Source organism: Malus sylvestris, chromosome 13, assembly GCF_916048215.2.
Source record: "Malus sylvestris chromosome 13, drMalSylv7.2, whole genome shotgun sequence".
Lineage (NCBI taxonomy): Eukaryota > Viridiplantae > Streptophyta > Magnoliopsida > Rosales > Rosaceae > Malus > Malus sylvestris.
Window position 1 is genome coordinate 35,659,265 of NC_062272.1, and position 11,981 is coordinate 35,671,245.

Below are 11,981 nucleotides of genomic sequence, written 5' to 3' on the forward strand. Positions count from 1 at the left end.
GGTTGGATATTATTGCTAGTAGTTGATTTTATTCCTTCGTATTTCTCATATCTTTTGCTTCCGCATCGCACTTTTGGTTACGTCACGCTCACGTGACGGCTAGCACGGCTTGTTTCTAGGATCGGGGTGTGTCATTTATGATTTTTAATCTCAATCTTTGCCTATAATATCCTATAAAAATAAATAAATAAATAAAACTTAAAATTTAAAATTTATATAGAATAATAATTAATAAACAATATATACATATTCATTATATCTATCGTATTTTATAGTAAGTTGTTTTTAGTAGTTTAAAAAATTAAAATTATCAAAATATTTTTTTCCTTATCGTGTCAAAATAGGTTACTCGTGATTCACTCTCGTGTAAACTTGTTAAGGATCCGTTATTAACAGGTTATTATCGTGTGACCCGATAATGACCCGATTAGTTATCGTGTTCACCCAAAACCCATTATTTTCGTGTCTTGTTAACGGACCGTGTAAGAAATTGCCAAGTCTACGTGACGGCAAGAAGGCTTAAGAGTTTTTTTTATCGGAAAGTAGAGGTTAGAGGATGAGATGATGATTTTGGATAAATGACTAGGAAAAAAATATGAAATGCATAATATAATAAAAAATTTCTCACTCTAAAAAGATTAATTTAGATGGTTTCCCTGGCCATGATACGATAATCCAAAGCTGCTGGTGGTCCAAAACTGAATCACGACCGTCAGCATATACCGAATCTCTAGGAGGACCCAACAAAATTTGACCGAAAATTGTGTGACAAAAAAAAGAAAAGTAAAAATCGATAACAAAATTAATCAAAATGAGCCGACTGTTGTTCTCTAAATCGCTCCTCCTAGCCCCCTCCTCTCTTGCTTCCGCCCCCCTTCGAGGAACACCATTCAAGTTCTCTTCGTCGCCCACTCCAACTTCTAGAGTTCCTCATCGTATGGCCACCGACGCTTCGTCGTCCCCGCCATCCGCCACCGGCGGTGACGCCACCGACCGTCCCGTTTCCAATGCAGGCCACGAACCGACCACCTCCCCTTCTTCTTCTTCTTCGTCGACTCCAGCTTCCTCTGCCATTGATTTTCTCTCGCTCTGCCACCGCCTCAAGGTAATCGAATTTGTGAACAGTTCGTAGTTGTGTTTTGTTGTGGGAATGGGTTTTGGATTGTTTGGTTTCTAATGAGTTTGTGTTGTTGTTGATTGTGAATTAGACGACGAAAAGAGCTGGATGGGTGAAGAGAGATGTGAAGGATCCAGAGTCGATAGCTGACCATATGTACCGGATGGGATTAATGGCTCTGATTGCTTCTGATATCCCCGGTGTCGATAGAGACAAGTAAGCTCTGTAAATTTCTTCCTGTTTTATTTATGGGATTTATTCCCAGTGTTTTCTAAGATTTTTTTTATTTTTTTACTTAATTTCAGGTGTATTAAAATCGCCATTGTTCATGATATTGCTGAAGGTGAATATTACATAATTAAATTCTGTAAATTTTCATTTTAATGTTCAATAATGGAAATGAAAATTGCTGAAATATTCATGAATATTTGGGAAATGTTTTATACTTGTGATTTATACTTGTGATATATTGTTGCTATTAAGGCTGTAAGTTTTTTGGTTCCTTGCAATTTCTTGGGTAGCCATTGTTGGGGACATAACGCCCTCGGATGGGATTCCAAAGGCGGAGAAAAGTAGAAGAGAGCAAGAGGCATTAGACCACATGTGCAAATTACTCGGTGGAGGCTCAATAGGTGATAAGCTAGTTCATTCCAGGATTGCGCTTTTGTTATTCTTATACCTGAAATCGGTAAATACTAATCTTATTTTGGTTGGTTTACACACTCTTCATATTTCAGCTAAAGAAGTAGGTGAACTGTGGATGGAGTACGAGGGGAATTCCTCGCCAGAAGCTAAAATTGTTAAGGACCTTGATAAGGTATGTATTTTGTTGAACTGAATTTGTGAATTTCGATTCTAGCTGCAATTGGTTTCCGGTCTTATTACGGCAAAAGTTATGTATAGTTGGTCAGCTGGTAATCTATGTTCACATGGTTTGAAAGAGATTTATGTAGTAGTATGCACAATGAGGAATAATTACTTCCATATTGCAACAATGTTTATACTTTTTGTTAGAATTGATTGAATCTTCAAGTAGTGATGAGTATAGTTGAGTTTTTAAGATTTCTAAGTCTGTTTAGAGGAATTATGATGGCAATTGTGGGAAGGCATCTAGATAAGTTTTGTCCGACTCTGATAATAACAGTGGACATAAAAATTGGGTGTTGATTGATTTACCACCTTTGGTACTTCAGTTCCAAATTTTTCTTATTGATGGTCGACGTGTTCACTAGATTGTATGTTGTAATTTTGTTTTCCATGCAGGTGGAGATGATACTTCAAGCCTTGGAATATGAAAAGGGTGAGGCTTTTCTCTATCCATTGTATCATTTCTGAATTATGGTATCAATTGGCTTTTAACTTCAAACACAGATGTAAGGGGTCTAGTCATTTCATCTACAACAACGCAAAAGAAAATGACTTTTGTCTATCATGCGCACTTATAAACTAACCCCATATCTGACTACAATATTCTTCATATTCTGAAAATAAAAATTGGACTGAGCGTTATTTTGGATTTGCGCAGAACAAGGGAAGGATTTAGAAGAGTTTTTTCAGTCGACTGCTGGTAAGTATGTCTGGCTCTTGTAATTAGTTTCATCAGTATGCAAGTCGTTTCCTTTTCCATCATTTTCCTCAAATTTCTGGAAATCATCACACAAAATTAAGTGCCACATGCATTTGTGTGATCATTAAAAATTTGTGCTTCAAGGGAGAGAATAAAGCCTTTGGAGTACGAGCTTATATCTTCAAGCACTTAAGGCTGTATATTTTCCCGTGTGATTGCGTTAGGTGGATGATCATTTTATGTTCTGTGATTTTGAACATAGCCTTATAAATGCTCAAACTTATTGCAGGGAAGTTTCAGACTGATTTGGGAAAAGCATGGGCATTAGAGATCGCGTCAAGAAGAAAAAAATAAGGCTAGTTTCTACCCAATCTTTTGCAATGGCCCTAGAAGAAATTTCCATTACTTTTGAATCAGGATTAGATTCGTACTGTTCATCTTTAATAAAAAGAGATGTAACACGATAATATTTATTTAAGGTATTACCTTTATGTTTACGCTATGGGTAGTCGAATCTTAGAGTTCAAAGTGAAGATGAATGTCATTAGACTATAACACTAAATGGCGTTAACCTAATAGTTATAATATAATCCTGATTCCACGGAGCCAAGTAAGAATAGTTGAGATCACTAGCTATTCACCCTAGATGGGTGGCCTCCTTAGAAGAAGGAGAAATGACATGTTTCTCTTTTGCCTCAAAGAAACCCCAATGAGGTTAAAGCTATAAGTTTGTTCTTATACCTCATTCCAAGTAAGTGAGAAACTTATTAAGTCCATCACACTCTCTCACACTTTCTCTAGCATGGCCGGTTTTGAGGATGTTTGGGCTAATTCCCATTTTGTTTTGTTTCATGTAACTTAAAACTCAATGGGCCATGTGGACCAAATCCCATTTTGGGCCCCGAAACCAACTTAAAGCCCAATATTAAACTTTTCATATGATTAATTAACTAATTAATTAATTTTGATTATGCTCAATTAAAGTATTTAATTGCTTATCCATCTTATTGATATTTCTTCACATTCATCATTATTCGGTGTACAGTCCATTAGGTTCCAATTAGTAGGGCAATGGGCGATTGTAACTCTTAACAAGCGATTTCAAATTGAGAATAACTTTTAAGCCTCCCTTTGTTGAAGATTAGTGATCTTTAGGGCTTTCACCAACCATGAATGACACCTAGCAGTATGTCATGGTTATCCAAGCTAAGTAGAAGTGATTGGAGAACCTATCCAGTTAGAACTACAATGCAATACGGTCCTTCTCTAACTTAGTACTCTTGACCACGTTGTTTAATTAATAGTTTGTTTCATGTTTACTATCCAATGTGATACTTCTCTATATGATTTTACAGAACATGATTTGGAACGTACTTCCTAAATCTCATTTATATGTTTTGGTCAAAGACTCTTGAATCATATTAGAGTCCCTTATTGTTACAACCCATACCTTAAAATAATGTATCTTTTCCCGAAAAATGTGAAATGGTCAAAATGACCATAATTGGATATTTTGAATAATTATCGAGCCTCAGGCTAAATTTCAATTTCTCATATTTTTCTAGTTTCTTTAATTAGTCTTCGTACTCATGAGTGCATGAGCAAAGACGAAATTGAATTTGTAGTTACAAGTCTCAAGTTACAAATATAAATAAATCAGAGGGCAAAATTGTAATTCCACTTAGTAAAATTTTAAGGAAAACTAATGAAAAGGACTTGAAAACTTTGAGTTTTAATGATAAGGACAAAATAAAGGGTAAAGTGAATAGTACCAAAATTGACTTTTTATTGTAAAAATATGGTTTTTCGTTAAAGTGAACAGTACCGGGTACTTTTCGTTAAAGTTCCCAAAATTTTAAGTTGGACTTGACCCACATCCAACCTTCTTCTTCCTCATTGTCTGCAACAGTCTCCCTCTCGAACTGTCTCTGAAACCACCGAAGCCAACCACCACCACCATTGTCATTACAATCAAACATAAACTCGACACTACCATATTTGGAATCAACACACAGTCTGAAGAATCTTTTGATGGTCTTGCATGTGACAATCGAGCCAAGGAAGAAGGAGAACTTAAGTTGCTCCTCTCGGTGCAGTTTTTCCAGCAAACTCCAAGTGAAAACTCATTGAGTTTGAGCCCGATTAGAACTAAGATTAATCCAAAAGGAACCCAAGTATCTTTCTCTTGCTCTGTATGTGAATTTTGAGCTGAAATCCTAGGTTTCTAACCTCTGTGCATTCTGTGGTCTTCGTTTCCAGTTTTCGACAAAGAGGTCCAATCGAATTCCGGCGAGTTCGAAGTGTTTCCAGTCCAAAAAATGAGCTAAACTAATTAGGGGTAAGGTATATTTAATTCTTGGTGGGGTTTTGCATTAAAATCAAGGGTTTTAACCCTATTCATGCTCGGTTTTGTTTTCCAGAATTCGGCGAGTTCCACCTATGCAATCTTGACAGATTCAAGGTTGAATCCCTCCCTTTTCGTTTTAAATCGTGTTTAGATAAGTTTCTAGACCCATTTAGATCATTTTAGTTAAGCGTGGGATGAAATCCTGTTATGATATGTGATTAGCTTAATCATAATCAGGAATTAGTTAGTTTTAAGTGAGACTTTTATTAAGAGAATAACTAGTAAATGGGGTTTTGCTACCAACTGGCAAGTGATGTAAGGGGAATATATGTGCACGCCTTTGGTGTGAGAGACACAACGGTCATTTGAATTAAATATAATTTTACAAAAACAAACTGGAGCTCAGCTTCTTTTTCTCTCTTCCTTCCTCTTCCTCCATTGTTGCCTATTACTTGCAGGTTGAGCAAGGACTCGAGAATTGGATCCTAACATTGGTATCATCCATTTCGATCTTGGTCTTCCTCTTGTATGCCACGCTCCGCAAACACCTCTCTCAAAACTGTTGGGTTTTTGGCTCAAAATTAGGATGATGCAATAAATTAGGTTTGTGTTACCTATTTGGTTTTGGTGTTCTATTTGGGTTTGGATTTGACTTCCTAGTTAGTTTCCTTGGTGGAGAGATTTTTTTAATTACCTAATTGATTAGGATTTGGATTTATTTCCTATTAGGATTCTTATTGTAACCTAAGTCCTATGCACTATAAATAGGACCTTAGGGTTAGTGTATTTAGTGTGGCTCATTGGTGTGGCAATTTGGTGAGAGTCAATTTGTGAGTTTGTGAGTTAGAGAGCAATTTGGGAGAATCTTCTCCATTTGTTTGAGTTCTCTACTCGTTTGGTTTAGGGTTTGTAATTTGTGGGATTTGGATTGTGAGAGTTTAAACACTTTTTTGTAATCTCCGTTTGTTTAGTGAAATTCTTCGCCGTGCTTTGCTTGTGGACGTAGGCTTTACCCCAAATCACGTAAATCTCTTGTGTTAGTTTGAGATTGTTTGTTTTAGCTTTCACCTACGACGTTGATATTGGTACTTTGTTAGAATTCGCTTTCGTTTGCGCATAAAAGTACAACAAAAACTGCCATGGATGCTTGTCTTACTGCTTTGGAAACCTCCATCGATGCTCGTTTTATCTTGTTGGAATTGACCATCGCTGCTGCTCTGTCCGGTCATGCCATGGCCATGGATACTAAATTGGCTGTTGGTTTTGAACAATTTCAACGCGAACTTGCTTTTACTGATGGGGGCACTTCTTCGGGGGAGACTCATGCTCCGACTGCCGAACCGGTGGTTCCACTACAGATCCTTGCTGAAGACGCCCGATTGCTGAAGCTTCGATACTCCTCACCATTATCAGCGTGAGAATTTCGATGGCGGGGGGTTCACACCTTGCCCCAGTGGCAACAATGTGTCGATTTCCCACGCTTCAGTGACGGCGATAACCCGCTAGCCTGGATCTATAACTCGGAGCAATATTTCACTTATTATTCTATCCCTAAACATTAGCGTGTGGTCACAACTTCCTTTTACCTGGATAATAAAGCCCTCCATTAGTTTCGTTGGATGGATTGCCTCCATGCTACATCGACTTCGAGTGAATTCACCAAGGCTCTTTGCTAAGAATTTGGCCCTTCTAAGTTTGAAGATAGCACTTAATCGTTGTTCAAACTCCGCCAAACAGGTACTCTGAAGGATTACATCTTTGAATTTCGTAAACTTGCTACTAGATCCTCTGATGTTGGTCTTATTCTATTAAAGAGTTGTTTCTGGGGTGGGTTGAATAAGGAAATTAGGCATGAGGTTAAGTTGTTTAGGCCTATCACTATGCATAAGGCAATTGCTCTAGCTGTGCAGGTTGATCACAAATTTAGTGAGTGTCAAAACACTAATTCTAAGGTAGCACTAGTTTCAAAACCTTTAGTCCCTCAAGTGACTACTGTTTTCCCAAATATACCCCGATTTGGAACTCTCCCTTATAAAAAACTAACCCTAGAGGAAATCCAATGCAAGAAAGACCATTAGGAGTGTTGGTTATGTGACGATAAGTGGGTTTGGGGTCATAAGTGTCCTCACAAACAACTGTTAATGCTTGATGTGATAGACTTAGATGATCCTAAACTTCTGGAGGAAAATGGTGGGGATAAGGATGAACTACCTCTGGAGTTGTAGTACAAGGAGCTGAGTGAATGTGCTTGTTTTGGGACAAATGGCAAACAATCAATTCAAACCATAAAGATTAAAGGTTTTGTGAAACATCAACCTGTGAGAATTTTGTTAGACTCTAGAAGTACTCATAACTTCATAGACTCTAGGCTACTCAAGAAGAGGGGTTGACCAATCAACAACACTAAGGTTTTTGAAGTTATGGTTGCTAATGGGGGCAAACTTAAAGGGCAAGGCAATTGCACAACAATACCATTGAAGGTTAGGGGTTATGAGTGCACCATTGATCTGTTTCACCTTCAATTGTGAGGATATGACTTGGTCTTGGGAGTACAATGGCTCTCTATGGTGAGTCCGGTTCTGTGGGATTTCCAATTGATGACTATGGAGTTCTCAAAGGGGGGACAAACATATAAGTTGGTTCATAACCCTATCAAGTTACCATTAGTCCAAGAGATGTTTTTTCAACAACTAGACAAAGAGTTTTGCAACTCTAATCTTGGCATGCTATTATACTCCATGAACAAGGGAAAGTTGAAGGCCTCCAACCTCACTCCACAACAGTTGACAAAGCTACAAGAGGTCTTGAGAGACTATGGGGAGGTCTTTGTGATCCTTTCCAAGCTACCTCATTCGAGAAGCCATGACCACCAAATTCCATTGTTGCCAGGAGCACAACCACCTAATATAAGGCTGTACCATTATGGACCCTTGCAGAAAACAAAAATTGAGAAAGCTGTCCATGAGCTATTGGAGGCTGGGTTCATCAGGCTAAGCCACAGTTCGTTTTCCTTTCTAGTGCTCTTGGTTAGGAGGAAAGAAGGAACGTGGAGAATGTGCATGGATTACAGAGAGTTAAATGCTCTAACTTTCAAAGACAAGTACTCTATACCCTTCATTAATGACATGTTGGATTAGCTTCATGGTTCTTGCTTCTTTTCCAAGTTAGATTTCAGGTCTGGCTATCATCAAATTCAAATGCACCCAAATGACATTGCTAAAACTGCATTTCGAACCCATGACGACCATTATGAGTTCTTGGTAATGCCATTTGGCCTCACCAATGCTCCTGCCACATTTCAAATCCTAATGAATGACATCTTTAAAGCTTATCTTAGGAAATTTGTTTTGGTGTTTTCGATGACATTCTTATCTATAGTAAGACCTAGGAATACCATGTATGCCATTTGAGGAAGGCTTTTGAATATTGCAGCAGAACCAACTATTTGTGAAGAAATCCAAATGTGCCTTGGGGCAAAGTTCTGTGGAATACTTGGGACACATTGTCTCCAAGGATGGTGTTGGAACTGATCCATCCACGATTCAGGCAATCCTACACTGGCCTATTCCTGATAATGTTAAACAGTTAAGAGGGTTCTTAGGTCTCATTGGATACTACAGAAAGTTTGTTCTTAACTATGGTAGCATCTGTCAACCCCTTTATTAATTGACCAAGAAGGACAGCTTTGTGTGGAGTCTCACAGCTACTGAGGCCTTTTAAATTTTGAAGAAAATATGGCATCACCACAAGTACTAGCATTACCAGATTTCTCAGCACCATTTGAGTTCGAATATGATGCATCTGGGGTAGGCATTGGAGTAGTTTTGTAGTAGAAAGGGAAACCCATAACATTTGCTAGTCAACCTATGGGACTTAGAAACCAAGCTTTATCCACTTATGAAGGGGAGTTGATTGCTATTGTTTTTGCTCTGAAGAAATGGCAAACTTATTTGCAGGAAAGACACTTTGTCATCAAAATTGATCACCACAGTTTAAAGTACTTCCTCAACCACAGGGCCAATACCTATTTTCAACAAAAATGGGTCTCCAAATTGATAAGGTATGGCTATGAGATACAATATAAGCATGGGAAGGATACTATTGTTGTTGATGCACTTTCCAGGGAGTTTGAACCTTAAAGTCAACTTGAATGGACTTGTAGTCAAGTGGAGGTGACTGAGTGCTTAGCAGTTACATACCCTTACTTTGGATGGCTGGATGAACTTAGAAGAGAAGTGGAGCAAGATGTTTGGATTGCTCAGAACATTAAAGAGGTGTATGAGACAACTTTCTAGTACACCAGTTCCTGGTTCCATTGCATCCAAGTTCAGTATTGACAATGGGTTCCTGAAGTATAAAGCTCGAATTGTCATCAGCCCTATATCTCATTAAAGATTTAAAACTATGGAAGAACACCAGTCTACTCCTGTAGCAGGTCACCAAGGAATGCTCAAGACATATAAGACAATCAAGAGAGGATTTTATTGGTCTGGAACAGTTTGTGAAGGAATGCCAAGTTTGTCAGTTGCATAAATATAACCACGGCACCCTAGGGCTATTACAACCTCTTCCCATCCCTCAAAAGGACATGCCAAGTTTATCAGTTGTAGAAATATAACCACGGCACCCCAGGGATATTACAACCTCTTCCCATCCCTCAAAAGGTGTGGTCTGAAATCAATATGGATTCTGTTGATGGATTGCCAAGTTGTAAAGGGAAATATGTTATCTTTGTTGTAGTGGATAGGATAACCAAGTATGCACACTTCATTGCATTGTCTCATCCTTACACTACTACCTCTGTGGCTCAGACATTTGTGGACCATATATTCAAACTACTTGGCATGCCCACCAACATTGTGAGTGATAGGGATCCTATATTTCTCAGTAATTGCTGGAGATAATTTTTCAAGTTGTAAGGTTCCACCTTCAGTATGAGCTCTGGCTATCATCCATAGACAGATAGGCAAACTGAGGTGCTAAATAGGTGCATAGAGACTTATCTGAGATGTTTTGTTGGAACACAACCTAAAGGATGGGTTAAATGGCTAGCTTGGGCAAAGTGGAACCTCCTATCATACTTCTACTAAGTTCACCCTTTTTGAATTAGTCTATGGATACCCTCCTTCTCATGTTGCTTCCTATGAATTGGGGTCAGCCAAATTGGATGTTGTGGAAAACCCTCTAGCTGTGCTGAGTCAAAGAGTCTACAAGAAGGGAAATGCTGCTGGAGTTCAAGTTTTATTTCATTGGGAAGGTTGCACCATAGAAGAAGCTACTTGGGAGGACTATGACACTTTTGTAACAAGATTTCCTGATTTCAAATTTTGAAAACCTAATGGATAAGGTTTTGCTTGAGGAAGGGGTAATGTTATGATTTGAGACTTTTATTAAGAGAATAACTAGTAAATGGGGTTTTCCTGCCAACTGGCAAGTGTTGTAAGGGGAATATATGTGCACGCTTTTGGTGTGAGAGACACAATGGTCATTTGAATTAAATATAATTTTACAAAAACAAACTGGAGCTCAGCTCCTTCTCTCATCCTTCCTCTTCCTCCATTGTTGCCTATTACTTGCAGGTTGAGTAAGGACTCGAGAATTGGATCCTAACAAATCCTATCGAACTTAAACAGAATTGAAGCGTTGATCAATTTCTCCTTTTTTTGTAGAATTTAGCGACGGCGTTAACGGCGGATCTGTTAGAAATAATGGAATCTTCCATCAGCAAAGATATATTTTGTCACCCTTATGATTTTTTCGACGACCAGCGTGTGGCTCTAGCAGTGGTGACTGCGACGTCTAATTGTTGAATCGTACGACGCGGGGATGACGTCGTCACGTCTATCGGTGCATGATGCAACCACGACGGCGCATGTAGGATGCAAGACCTGCCCATAGGTTATTCGATGTTCTGAATCATGCGGCGCCCTCCATTCGTGCAAATTAAATATATAAATAGCACTTTTGAATGTTGAATTATTGAGATGTTAGAAAATGCTCATAAAAGTTAAGTTATATATTCACAGGTACAAGTGGGATTAAATTTGACAAGGACAAGGGACTTAGCAAGGAAGTAAGCTCGGATTGCCCATGAATGGATTTTTCAATTAAATTATTTTGAGCAATAAATGATTTGAAAACGAATTGATGAAATTTGATTAGAATTGATATGATGACATTGTTGTGATATCATGGTCTACATGCACTATGTATAGCTAGCTATGACCATAGGTGTAACGACCTGTCCCTAAAAAATATAGTTTTTATAAATTTAAAAGTGAATTTAAGAAAATGCCCTTCGAGGCAAATGCTTTGACTTTGTTTGATTGCCTTGTCATGTCATGTAAGATTTGTTTTCTTGGCGTATCCTCGTAGTACTCGTCGCTATGGATGCATAGACGCAAGCATAATGTAATTTGGAGATATAATGAAGATTCTACGAACCTTTAAATGTCGAGGGCATTTTGATAATTTGCCATTTGAAACACATGTGATATTTTTTCTGACCATTGGGTGAGTGCCACGTGAGGCTGCCCCCACTATTCTGGAACACTCTCTTTCTTTCTTTTTCTTCTTCTTCCGTAGCTCTTCTTTATAACTCTCTAATTCTCTCTCGGCTCTCCCTTTCTCCCGTGAAACAAACCACCATCATCACCAAAAAATTTCGGCTTGTTGAACATCAAAACTACCATTATCTGCATGTCTTCACCACCATAAACCCAGTTTTGAGTTTTGTTTCATTGAAAACGAATCCTAACTTCGATTCCTCAGACAATTCCCAATCATCCTTTGAACTCAAAACATGTATAAATCGATTCATCATGTTGTGTAGAAGAATTTTCATGTTTGGATCATGTGATTTGGTGGAGAAATGAGATAGTTATAACGATTTAAAGTTTGTCTAGTTTCCGGCGATCTCCGCCACTTTCGAGGCAGTTTCCGGCCAAATC

At 38.3% G+C, this 11,981-nt stretch overlaps 1 protein-coding gene across 1 annotated transcript; it reads left to right on the plus strand.

Moving 5' to 3' along the window:
• Positions 1–746: 746 nt before the first annotated feature.
• On the plus strand, positions 747–3,181 carry LOC126597725 (uncharacterized). Its single transcript, XM_050264535.1, has 8 exons — positions 747–1,105; positions 1,209–1,333; positions 1,423–1,460; positions 1,639–1,749; positions 1,855–1,934; positions 2,381–2,417; positions 2,643–2,684; positions 2,974–3,181. The coding sequence occupies exons 1-8, from the start codon at positions 812–814 to the stop codon at positions 3,036–3,038; spliced, it is 792 nt and encodes a 263-aa protein (XP_050120492.1). The 5' UTR covers positions 747–811; the 3' UTR covers positions 3,039–3,181.
• Positions 3,182–11,981: the final 8,800 nt, after the last annotated feature.